Source organism: Mus musculus, chromosome 13, assembly GCF_000001635.26.
Source record: "Mus musculus strain C57BL/6J chromosome 13, GRCm38.p6 C57BL/6J".
Classification (NCBI taxonomy): Eukaryota; Metazoa; Chordata; class Mammalia; order Rodentia; family Muridae; genus Mus; species Mus musculus.
The window spans coordinates 106,880,919-106,894,330 of record NC_000079.6 but is presented as its reverse complement, the minus strand read 5'-3'; the positions used below and the strand labels follow the sequence as shown (position 1 = coordinate 106,894,330).

Sequence of the window (13,412 nt, the reverse complement as noted above, 5' to 3'; positions counted from 1 at the left end):
TTTCTTTTAGCTCTGTAATTCTACTTTTTAGAACATGTTTACAGCAGTAACTTTACTTAGAAAATTTATATTCATAATTTCCCATTTTTTTCTAAAGCTTCAAAAATTGGGACATTTAAAACATTGACTTAAATGGGATTGAATAGCTGAGTCCTCTGAGTTCCCAGAAAGTTACCGCTCACCTGTCAGTACATAGTCAGCCCCCCACCCCCCTTTTTTTTGAGGCAGGGTCTTACTCGTGGCTGACCCGGTACTTATGGTACTCACCTTGTTGTCCAGGCTCACCTTGAACTCTTGCTTGTGCCTCGACTGAGATGTAAGACTTGCTTTTCTGTCTCTGCTCTTTTATGCTCATGCTGCTTCTCCTGACCTTTGCTGATTATCTCAAAGCAAACCATCCATCCACCCAGAACACAGAGTTCCACGTAGCCTGTTATGGCCTCAGACTTGATGTTTGTCTAGGGAGGATCTTGAACCCCTGACCCTTGTGCCTCTGCTTCCCAAGAGCTGGGATCACAGTGCGGACCCCAGCCCTGAGGACTTCTCCCCCTTGCTGCTTGCTTGCTGAGATAACAGTTACTTTCATGAAGCATCTTGCTTGTTTGTTTTTTAAATTACATTTATTTATTTGAGGTAGGGGACGGGTCACGTGTGGAGATCAGTAGACAATTAACAGAAGTTGGTTCTCTCCTGTGCAGATCTAGTGTAGGTTTGGCAGCCAGCACCTTTCCTTGCTGAGCCCCCCGAAGCAGTTGTATTATTTAACGTGTTCTTTCTCCACATTCTTCTTCCCTGTATTTCTTACACATTTGTAGTGAGATAGAGACTTGATCACGTTCAGTCATTTGTCCCAGGACAGGAGGGTCTATGGTAAGGCGACTTCCTGTGTGTCAGGTACTACCTCATCTCAGGAGGACGGCCTCCGGCTGTGTGCGTGCACGGTTGGGTTAATGGATAAGCTCTTACAGCTTATCTCAGGCAGCCTTCTTGCCTCCCTGGGGGCAGCTGCTGGTGACCGCTGTCTAGATACACTGTTCCCCAGAACTTACATGGTAATAGCATTCTAATTCTTCTGCTTCTTTTGCATTCCTTAGCTACAGTGCTCTGTAAATAGGACATTTCTTTTAGCAGCTATTTGATATATCAAAATATGGTTCATAGGAAAGGCAGTCTTGGTTTTTTAATGACCTCCTCTCATTATTGTTCCTTTTTGAAAAGCTAGCATATATTTAATATTTATATATTAATATATTTATAGATTTTATATCATATTTACTTGTTACCAAGTTAACTATGATGGGATCTTTTTAGTCCCTGCATTAGAAATACTAGAAAATTCTGAGGCTGGCTTAGCAGTTAAGGGCTCCTCTAAGGGATCCAAGTTCAATTCCCAGCACCTGCATGGCAACTCACAGCTGTCTGTAATCACAATTTCAGGGTGCCTGTCCCACCAGGCATATGTGCGTGCAGGCAAAATACCCATAAAATAAAATAAATAAGTCTTTAGAAAAATGAATACTAGAAAATTTTTTATGAGGTATAGCTTGGGAAAAATCTATGATTTTCCAAGAAGATTGCAGTGTATGAGGAACTGGTGATGCCTAGAGGTCCCAGGAAGTTTACATCTGGTTAAACGTTTATTAATAAACTTACAATTGCAATAATGAGTTCTATAGATTTTGTACAAAATACCATTCAAGTTTTTTTCTTTATAGCTCTTGGACTTCTTGGATCAACACCCCATTTCATTTACTCCTCTAATTCAGAGGTCACTGGAATTTTCTGTAAGCTATGTTTTTACTGAAGTTGGTGAAGGCGTTACATTTGAGCGATTCATTGTCCAGTGCATGAATCTTATTAAGATGATTGTCAAAAATTATGCTTATAAGCCATCCAAAAATTTTGAAGGTAATACTCCACTGAATTTTAAAATTTTAATCCAAGTGTGATGTAATTACTGTTTTGATATAATTTTCTTGAAGTTCATTTTAGTCTGAAAAGCAAACTCACTGGTATGTGGAATGAGAAATAGTTTACAGTTTAATGTGTGAATACTGGCTTTTAAAGGGCTAAATCTTTTATATTTACTGAGCTGTCTTGTAGCGTAGTCAATGATTTGAGTTACACAGTTTAAGAATTATAGCCCACAGTAGCTTCTACAGCTCCTGTTGTACTTACTATTATTTAAAGAATAAACGTTGTCTCTGATTTCTTATTAAGGCGAGTTGTAGAAAAGGCTGAATTGTACGCTGCGTTGTTTGGAATGCTTTCTTACTTAGGTGTCAAGAGCAGTGAGGAAGTCTTACGGTGTGAAGGGGGGAGAAGGGAAGGAAGAGACAGTTGGGAAGGACAGCAGTGTGTATAAGCTCTAGTGCTTAGGGTGGAGCTGAACTGATGGACAACAGCAAGGGAAGGGTGCCTGTAAATTGTGTTCATAATAAGTATGGAGAGAGTCTTTTGCAAGTATGTCTTTTCTTCTGAAAGCATATTCTTCATTTCAGTTACAGGATGCATCTCAGGGAGAATGTCTGTACTGTTAACTGGGGAATTTTATTTTTCTAGATAGCAGCCCTGAAACACTTGAAGCCCATAAGATTAAGATGGCATTCTTCACATATCCCACGTTGACAGAGATATGTCGACGATTAGTCTCTCATTATTTTTTATTAACGGAAGAAGAACTGACCATGTGGGAGGAAGATCCAGAAGGCTTTAGTAAGGAAGAGTTTTTCAGTTTTCATATGACTTGTCTCTCTCTTTCATAAACAGGATGTGTTTGAATGATAGGGACACAACACTGTATGTTTGATGTAGCATTTCTGACCCCCTCCTCCATCCTCCCCCCACTCTGTCTCTGTCTCTGAGGCAGGTGTCACTGTGTAGCCCTGGCTGTCCTGACACTCACCATGTAGACCAGGCTGGCCTTGAATCACAGAGATCCTCCTGCCTCTGGTCCCCAGGTGCCTGTGCTACTGCACACAGCTCTGCCCTTGGCTTTTTACGTTTCAGTTTGGAGCTTCAGGGCTGCAGTTGGTTGGTTGGTATGTTGCTGTGCACTTAACTCCCCCTCTTACCCTTTTGAACAGTGAGAAGTAGGACTAGGTTACTAATTCAGATGTGTTACATAGTTTTTTTCTAGAAAGATCCTTTTAAGCTGTATAGCTGTCTTTACCTGGGTGTGGTTGCACTCACCTTTAGTTCCAAGATTTTGGAGGCAAAGGCAGTTTGGATCTCTGATTTTGAAGCTAGACTGGTCTACAGTTGTGAGTTCTAGGATAGCTAAGGCTACACTAAGAAACTCTGTTTCAAAAAACAAAAGCAAAGCAAAACAAAACAAAAGGAAAAAAAAAAAGAAAAGAAAAAACTAGCTGTCCTTATGTAGTTTAGAATGAAAACAAAATTATTAACTACTTATCTCTTACCAGGTCCTTATCTAGTTTGTGGCTATATGTTTGTATATTAACTTTTATGTGAAAGCATAGGTACTTTGGATTGAACCCAGGGTCTCACAAATACTAAGCATGTCTTCTACCCCAAGACCATGTTTTTAAATTAAATTTTATTTATTAGTGTACATGTGTACACATGCCTGCACAATTAGAGGTTCTTTGCTTCTACACTGTTGGATTCAGGGATAGATCTCTGTTCTCAGGCTTGCTGATAAGCACCATTAGCCTCGGAACCATCTTGTATGGCCCTGAGACACTTTGTAAACTGTTACAGTTTACAATTTTCCTTTGTCTCCATGTTCCTTAACAGTTCTGAATTTTGTAATTGACAGATGGCTAGTATAAGTTTGCCAAAAACCTTGTTACAGAAAAGAAAATTGTGTCTAATAAAACATTTGTGCAGGGCTGAAGAGAGGGCTCACTGAGTAAAGTGTTCACCATTGGGAGTATGGGGACCAGAACTTGGATCCCTAGGAGTCAACTAAAAGCCACATGGGCATAGTGGCCCACCTGTAGTCCCAAGATCCAGGATGCAAAGACAGAGAATTAGGTTCTAGTGCAAACTTGTTAAGTAGACTATATATGGGAGACAGACGTTAAAGAAAGTAACTGATATCAAGCAACCTTGGGCCTCCACACGTGTTGCATTTGTATGCACTTATGTACCCTTCCTCAAATGAGCACACATAACACTCACAGTTGCATGCATATCCACTTGGCTGCATCAAGACATAGGCAATTTTAGCCTTTCTACCACTTTGGCTTAGACAGCCATATATGGTTATACATGTTGCTTCAATATTTTAAGATGTCTTTAAACTTTTGAGGACATTTGTCCTCTTGGTTTTTATTTGGGAGGTATTTTAAGCTATTTAGAAAATGGAAATTACATTATACAGTGCATCTTTTTTTCCTAAGTAGACTCTTGCTCTTAAAAAATGTAGTAGATAGAATTTCATAGTGTATGACGAACTTTGAACATTAAATCCTTAGGGCTTGTCTGTCTGTTTGTTTTTTTTTGGGGGGGGGTTAGTTCTAAAAGATTTTACTTGGACTTTGAATATACAGAGAAAATTTATGGGAAGTATGACAAGTTTTAACTTGAGAATCATTACTACATGCATTAAAATGATTCCCAAGTGGTAATTTTCTGTATGTAATCTGGAAATACAGCAAGTTTGAGCTTTCATCCACTAAGAACTTCCCTTCCCGCCGCCCCCTTCCCCCCCCCAACACACACACACAAACTTTTTTTCAGGATGGCAAGAGTGCTGATAAGGAAGTTAATGGGCAGTTCATAGAGATTGTAACGTATACATGTGATTTGTAGCTGGAGGAAAGGAATCTATGTAACCCGTTCTATTCTCAGGGTGTACATTCAGGGTTAGGTCTCAGACAGTCCACACACATGGTATGCTTTGCAAGCATCACTGTGTTGTCTCTGCAGAGCATCATTTGTCATTTTTTGATTGCAGCAGTGGAAGAAACAGGAGGAGACTCTTGGAAATACAGTTTGAGGGTGAGTATCAGTGGGAAGAGATGCCGACAGGGAGGCACTCCAGTGGGAGCGAAGAGCCTCGCTTAGCGTTAACTGCTTATAATTACAACAGTATTCTAGAGAAAGTTAATTAACTTATGGACTTTAGTCTGAGTTTTTCTTTTTATTAAGATGGGGATAGTAGACTTATTGTTTTGGTTCATCAACTTGTTTTCGAAATAATTATCATTGTACAAATAGAAAATATTTAAATGAAATATGTCACTTTTGCACTTGAATGATTTTCTTGATGAAGTTTTTTGATACTTTACTGTTTTGCATGCTTGTTTTGGCTTTTCGAGACAGGGATTCTCTGCATAGCTTTGGCTGTCCTGGAACTCATTCTATAGACCTAGCTGTCCTTGAATTTACAGAGATCTGCCTCTGTCTCCCAAGGGCTGGGATCAAAGGTGTGCACCACCAGTGCCCAGCTTGATACCTTACTTTTAAATAAAGTATTTATTGTCTCACAGTTTTATGTACTAATATAGTAGTAGGCTCTATTACTCTTATCGCTTAGTATGAGTCTCAAACATTAGCCTATTGCTTTCAGTTATAGGATACTTTTAAAACATTTATTGATAAGGTAAAAATACTGACTTTCAGAATATTTGTAAAATGAGCTTATTGAGCTGTGTTTGTTAATACTTTTGTACATAATTTGCTAAAAACTGTGTGTGTTGTGTTTTGGGGGAGGTTGCAGTAGAACGACTGGGGTTCACAATGTAGAACAGGCTAGCCTTGAACTTGAAGAGTTATGCCTGTTCTTCCCTCCCAAGTGCTAGGAATGAAGACATGTGCCACCACATACATGGCTGATTTTGTTTGTTTGTTCTTGTTCTTATTTTCAATATCTTGTTTGTTCAGAGACGGGGTCTCATTATATAGTCCTTGCTGGTCTGGAACTCAGCATGTGGACCAGGCTGCCTTTGATCAGAGAGCTTGCCAACCCTGCCTCCCAGGTGCTGGCCTGCTTGATTGACTGACAGAGTTTCTATGTGCAGCTGTGGCTGTCCTGGAATTTACTCTGTTGACCATGCAGACCCTGAACTTGTAGGGATTCCACTTGCCTCTGCCTCCCAAGTGCTGGGACTGAAGGTCTACACAATTACTGCCTGGCTATGATTTATTTTTATTTTAAATTGTGTGTGTGTCTGTTCAGAAGAGGGTGTTGGATCCCATGTGTTGTTATGTCCAGAAGATGGTATTGGGTCCTCTGGGGGCTAGAAACATTGGCAGTTATGACTTTTAAAACAAATTTAAGAAAATGTGTATGTACGTTTTGCCTGCATGTGTTTGGTACATTTCATGTGTGCCTGGTATCAAGGAGGCCAGAAGGTGTTGCTGGATCTCCTGGGCCTGGTGTCACAGAGGGTTGTTACCTCCCTTCGAGGCCTTTAGAAAAGCAGGCAGTGCTCTTAACCTCTGCACCATCTCTCAGGCCCAGGCCTCCGTGCTCTTTGTTGTTCTTTCTGCTGTTGACTTATTTACTGCTTTCACAGCTTTATTTTACTAGCAGTTCATTTACTCTTCTTATTTATTTTTTAAAGATTTATTGATTTTATGTATGAGTGTTTTGCCTGCATTGTATGTGTACTGTATGTGCGTAGTGTCCAGTAGTTTTATGGGTATTGGATTCTCAGGAACCGGAGTGACAGTTGGTTCTGAGCTACCATGAACTTAGGTCTTCCACAAGAGCAACAAGTACCTTTAATCACTGAGCTATCTCTGCAGCTCATGCCTCAATGCTTTTAAGAATGTAGATAAGGCTGGACAGGTGGCTCAGCAACTAGGAGCACTTGTTCCTCTTGTAGAGGACCTGGTTCAGTTCCCAGTATCTCCACAAGGACTCAAAACCATCCTTAACTCCAGTTCTAGCCAGTGCCTTTTTGCTCCATGAATGCCAGACATAAGGTTCATTTACCTACACACAGGCAAACATATACACATAAAATAAAGATAAATAAATATTTTTAAAACCAAATAACATATTCTTTATGTAGCTAAATAGGTCTTGTTGCTGTTTATGTTTCTTAAAAGAAATGTTATTTTTCATGGTGAATTGAATTTATGAACTGCAGTGGATAGTCATGTCTGTGAAAACACATTATTAAATATATCACCTCTGTCCTTAGATACTCAGTCATTTTACTTACATTTAAATGAGTATGGCTACTTTAAAGTACAGCAAATTAAAGATACTTTGAGTATCTAATACTAAATGATCACAAAAATGAAAAGCAGGTTTTGTTGTGAATTAACATCCTTCATTCCTTTGTAATTAAAAAAAAAAAACTTTGCTAGGGCTAGAAGCCAGGCTTCACGTGTGTCCTGCACTGAGCCCCAGCCCCAGCCCCAGTCCCAGCCCCAGTCCCAGCCCCAGCCCCAGCCCCAGCCCCAGCCACAGCCACAGCCACAGCCACAGCCACAGCCCTAGCCACAGTAGCTCTGTTTTGTAGGAAACTAACAGTTGGTAATATTTGATTTAGAATTTGAAGACTGAATGTTTCTTTGCTTCATTGTAATAGCCAATGTAATGTGACATTCTTCTTTTTACTAGGAGTTTGTTCTTTTTCTCCCCTTCTAGCCTTGCACTGAAGTATTATTTATAGATATATTCCACGAATATAATCAAACTCTTACTCCTGTACTTCTAGAAATGATGCAAACTCTTGAAGGTAAGTTGTAGTTTGTGATAGTTTTGTCATTTACTATTCAGTTAAAATAGCCTAAGTGCCCTAATCCTGGTCATACACTGAATGTGAATCTGAGAAAGATGGACTGTGTTCTTTCCTGCAAGGATGGCATTGGAAGTCAGCTTTGAATATGATACTTCTTTTGTTGTAAACATAATAGCTCCAGAGCCACGTGACAGGTGCAGTAGCACTTGGGGGGATTTCTCTAGAGAGTGCTTGCTGTACGAAGTGGTTAGAGAAGCTCAGATGATTTGTTAGCCGTATAGAGCAGTAAGATAGAAAGGACAGAGATGGAAAAGAACATGACAAAGCAAATTTAGATATTTGATCATTGTACTTTATACACAATAGTCGTTTGCTAAATAACTTCGATTCGAAGGTCAGTTTCAGGATGCATTGGACAGACTGACTTAATTCATTCTTCACCCTAGTGCCTGGTGTGCTTCATTATTGTTTGTTGATTGCCTTGAGCAACTAATTGAACTGGGAACAGAGAACTAATCAAGAGTATCCTTAAACTTTACGTCTTAATGACAGGAAAATCATTGCTTCATATATAGTGGTTGTGGAGTACTTTTAAATTAAAAAAAAAAAAAAAGGCTTCAGAGAGAAACGAGCTTCAAGGACAGGAGGAGGGGAGAGGTCCCTCAGACAAGCCAGCTGCGACTACTCCCTGGCATGGAGGAGTATGGGAGTACGTCCTGGAGAAGAACCTAGTCATAGAAGCAGCTGAAATGCTTAGAAGGCAGAGGGCAGTACAGAGACTAGATTACCCACCAGTTGGGTCAAGACTTGGGTAGGTGGAGCTGTAAGGAAAACTGAACCTCAGCGTCTCTTGGGGACTGTTATCCTTTCTTGTTCTCTCTGCCAAGGGGAACAATAAGCTGTCCATTTAGTGTGGTATCTTTAAAGGTCTGTCCGGCTTCAGGTCTGCCTCGCTGCTGGGGTGCCTGAAGCACTAAGAGGAGGCAAAACAGTTCACAATAGAGGTCCCAGTTCATGATTCCCTGGTGAAAAACAGAGGAGTCTGAGCTGTGGTTCCAGGCCTCCTGTGTCCCCAGATTCTGCTGGGGACCGCAGGGAGGTGGGAACAGTCTGAGGATCCGCACTTCTCCTCAGGGTGTCTTTGTGCCAGGCAGGAAAGGGATGGCTAAGCCTGGGACAGGTGGAATGCAGTTTGGTTCTGAGTGAAAATGCCTTCTCTAGGAGATGTGGGTGCAGCTCTTCCCAAGGAAGGCCTTCCTCCCCTGTGATCCTTGATGAAGGAGACACTTCCTGCTTGTCCAAGCTGCTTTATTTGATGTCGGGTGTGAATGCATACACCTTACTTGGGGTGACCTAGAGATTAAATCCCTTTTTTCAGAAAGGACTGCCCAGGAAGGGAGGTTCACTGACTAAACACTCAGGGCCTGTCTGCATTCCTCAGTAGCGTGGAGAACTCCAGGTTTTTGTGCTACTGTGACCGATCGTCACTGTCGTGGTTATGTGTTCCAGATCAGGGAGTTGGGAAAGGATCTGGCCCCACACACGCCTGGCCTTCTCAGTCCTGAGACTCCCCAGGTTTTGGGCCTGTTCAACCTGCCAGTTCTGTCTGGTGGCACCACCCCTTGCGTCTCAAGGTTATTTGAGCTTTGTTTGTTTTCAGGAGATTTACTCACAGTAGACAGTTAGGTTTCTTTCTGGCAGTTACAGATTGCTAAACTACATAATGCTTATACTACTTAGGTTTTGTTTTTTTTTTTTTTTTTTGTTTTTTTTAAAGATTTATTTATTTATTATATGTAAGTACACTGTAGCTGTCTTCAGACACTCCAGAAGAGGACGCCAGATCTTGTTAGGGATGGTTGTGAGCCACCATGTGGTTGCTGGGAATTGAACTCAGGACCTTCAGAAGAACAGTCGGGTGCTCTTATCTGTTGAGCCATCTCACCAGCCCCTTAGGTTTTGTTTTTGTACAATTCTCACTCTAGTCTCGGCTTAACTTTTTAACTCCTATAGAAACAAGACAAGGTGTGTTGGTTGGTTTTATGTCTACTTGACACAGCTAGAGTGATTTAGAAAGAGGGAACCTCAACTGGGAGAATATGCCCAGCGGACTGACCTGTGGGCAAGCCTGTGGTAAATTTTCTGGATTGTTGATTGCTGTGGGTGGGCCCAGCTCCCTGAGCACCGCCACACTTGTGCTTGTGGTGAGTAAGCAGACTGAGTGGGCAGCACTCCTCCGTGCTCCTGTCCAGCAGGCTCCTGCTTTCATTTCCCATACTGACTTCCTTTCGGTCATGGTGTGTTAGTATAGCAATAGAAGCCCCTACTAAGACAACAGGCTATTTAGGTTCCATTCCCATTGATTGCCAGCTGCTGTTAAGTTTTCAGTGACTTCCTAGTTGAGTTTGCTTTCTGGTTCTGGATCAGTTTGCTTCTTTGAGATTGGATCTGGCTTATTCGTACATTAAGCTTAGCAGTTCCTATTTATGAGGGACAGAGACTTTGAGGAAAGCAGTAAGCTTTTCTCTTTGGGAGATACATAGGTAAATTGTCTTGTCCAACTGTAGGGCCCTCTTTACTTTGAGATAGCTCATAAACCATTAAGCATTTGAGGTGCTGGGTATATTAACTAGCTTGATTTACTTACTCTACATTGCTTGAATGTATAATCTCTTTTTATAACTCATAAACTTATATAAATTATACATTTAAAATACAGGGTAACAATACTGTTTTTAAAAGTTGTTTTTCCCCAAAAGACAAGCACTACATGATCTTATTTATATGAAATAAGAAAAGGTTAATTTCAGAAGTTGAGAGGAGAGTGGTAGCTTCAGAGGCTGTGTGCAAGGGGGGGGCAGAATGTGGTAAGTGGGGAAGTTCTTGTGTGCCACTGTACAATAAGGTAACTATTGAACAATAGCATTTATATTTCAGAAACTTAGGGTTTGAATGTTATGTTTAACTTGCTTCAAATATTACACAGAATATGAATGTACCAAGCTTACATGTTCATGTATAAGTTTTACCAGTTAAAATTAACTTCGTTTTCTTTCTTTCTTTCTTTCTTTTTCTTCCTTTCTATTCTAGGTCCAACCAATGTAGAAGATATGAATGCACTGTTAATCAAAGATGCTGGTATGTTGGACTTCAGTGATTTAGAAATGTGTATTTACCCAATAGATAGAGGGTCTGTTTTGTGCTGTGAGAATTGGGATGTAAAGGTAGCTAAGATTAAGAATTGTCAGTTAAAGGAGGTCAACCATGCACGCAGCTAATTCATGCTAAAGCAGGGGCGACAAAGAAGGGAGTTATGGATAGGGCAAGTTTCCTTCTTAAACACTGTGACATCAGAATGCAAGGATGAGCAGGTGCAGGCACAGCTCCGAGCAGCTAAAGGATTGCTGTGCAAGATGAACTAGAGAAAAATAGACTGATGATAAAGCATGGCTGCCATTCACATCTGATACTACTTATAATATTTGAAATTTGACTCATATTAGATTGGATTTAGTATACTGTTTAAAAATACTGAAGAGTACTTGGGACAAACTGGGAATAAAACAAGTTAATCAGTGTCTCCAAAATGTATTTAGTAACTTTTGTGTTAATATTGTCTATTTTCCTGAATTTATTTCATGTTTTAAAGTACCTTCAGATTTTTATATAAAGGCAGTTTTCTAAAGTTTAATTTCATTCTTTTTTTTTCTTCTCAGTGTATAATGCTGTGGGATTAGCTGCTTTTGAGCTGTTTGACAGTGTTGATTTTGATCAGTGGTTTAAAACCCAACTTCTTCCCGAATTACAAGTTTCTCATAATAGGCAAGTAAAACCTTGTGTATATTATATATTATATACCACTTTACTTTCTTAATTTTGAAATAAAAAACCCAACAACTTTAATATGATTTTGGTTATGTTTAGCATGGCAAAGAAAAAAACTTACAAATTTATAACTGAAATATAAGCAAAATAATTCTTTTTTTTTTTTTTTATGCTACTTTACCTTAAGTGTAAATCCTGAAAGAGGTATTTGATGTGATATGAAACAGCTTGTAGGTGGCAAGAAGCAGCACTTATGTAGAGGTAACGGAGTTCTCTGTGTCCCTGGAAGAAGCTGTGCCCAACATAAGACTGCTGCTAGCAACTAGCTCCAGTGCCACAGGCAGCCCAGCCAGAGTGACCGCTGTGAGAGGGGCTGTTCCAGGGCAGCCACACAGTTGGTCTTTGAGAGAACACAGAGGAGGAGATAGAGCTACCTGGCCATTCAGTGGGTAAACATTTCTGCAGAGGCACCTAATTCATGATTACCAGAGCTATGTGGCACCTAGAAGCACTTTGGCTCAATTCTTGTACTTGGGACTGTGTTTTTTAATTTACCGTGGATCGAAGGCCTTTCATGGTTTTTATAAGTAATTTCTCATTTCAAGATTAGAGACTGGAGAGTTGGGAGCGGGCTGTGGTTAAGCGCACTTGCTGCTCTTGCAGATGACTCCTGGCACCCGTATCTAAATGGCTCACAGGGCCTGTAACTTCAGCTGCAAGGGAAGTAACTGTCTCTGGCCTTCACACACACTCCACTCCACACCACGTGTCCTGTGTGTGTGTGCACGCAACTACAACCTTTAAAATTATAATAAAATTAGAGATTATAAAAAAACATATTACAAGAGGCTTTTTTTGGGGTGTGTGTGTGTGTGTGAGTGTGTGTGTGAGAGTGTGTGTGAAGGATAAAATTGAGCAACTTCTGTGTATCTCCTGTCCTGTAGTCAGCATAGCCTGTAGCCGTAGATTAGTAAATATTTGTTGACTACATTATTGAATAAGTAGAAGACTGTCTGTGTATATAGATGATTTTACACATATTTAGAGTCATTGAACTAGAGATCTGTGTCCTAGCACTCAAGAAGCCCAGGCAGGAAGACCTTGAGTTTGAGGTCCCCCAGAGCAGCACAGTGAAACCAGGTCTTAGTCCTCTTCCCCCAGAGCACAGACCAGCAAAGGTGAAAACCTGGCTGCTTTAAAAGTTTGGGCCAGTTGAGTACTAACTTGTGGCTTCTCTATTCAATCATGGATTCAATTACCAAATGTTTTTAATACTTAGAATTTTCCATGCCCTCTCTAGGCCCATACACATACATATTTGCATGTGAATGAAATAGCCTCTGACAGTACTCACAGGAAGCTAGGAGAGCCTTTGAAGGGGTAAAAACATACTTACTGGAGAGACCAATGTGAGATCCCATCAGCCCTGACTTGTGCCTCACTGCCTTGTGTCACACTACCTTATATGCCATACTTAGTGTTGTTGAGGAAATGAGTTTCAAATCATTTCCATTTAAAGCCTGAGATATGGAAAATGTGCTCTGAGTCCATGTTGAAGTGATAACATTTTGCGTATGTTTGGATAAATCAAAATATTAAAATATAAGTACCTTTTATAAATGAAGATATTAAATTTTTTAAGTGAAATATATGGCTTGCTTCATGTTTTCTGTTAGATTACTGTTCTAGAAACTTTGTTTCTCAAAGTTTAATGTGAGTTGTTTGGCTCACATGGTAGGTTGTCCTGTTAAATGCAAGTCCTGGTCTAGTAAGGGTGACACATAGACAGTGTCCTCACAGGCTGTGTGTGCTGCTACCAGTTTAGGGGCTGTCCTTCAAGGCCTGGTTACTGTAAGCCTGAGTAGGCTGGGTGTGACTGACTGTCATCTGGGGAATTCCTGAGTTTTGTTTTCTTTATTT

General features: G+C 40.4%; 1 protein-coding gene across 2 annotated transcripts in view; it reads left to right on the top strand.

Annotated features, from left to right (window-relative positions):
* The window catches only part of Ipo11 (importin 11), a 142,520-nt gene that overhangs the window by 42,628 nt on the left and 86,480 nt on the right, over nucleotides 1–13,412 (top strand). For both annotated transcript variants that reach the window (NM_029665.4, NM_001360897.1), the window contains exons 10-15: nucleotides 1,716–1,908; nucleotides 2,563–2,715; nucleotides 4,925–4,968; nucleotides 7,574–7,664; nucleotides 10,758–10,805; nucleotides 11,384–11,489. In NM_029665.4, coding sequence (NP_083941.2) covers nucleotides 1,716–1,908; nucleotides 2,563–2,715; nucleotides 4,925–4,968; nucleotides 7,574–7,664; nucleotides 10,758–10,805; nucleotides 11,384–11,489 — 635 coding nt within the window. The remainder of the gene's footprint in view (nucleotides 1–1,715; nucleotides 1,909–2,562; nucleotides 2,716–4,924; nucleotides 4,969–7,573; nucleotides 7,665–10,757; nucleotides 10,806–11,383; nucleotides 11,490–13,412) is intronic.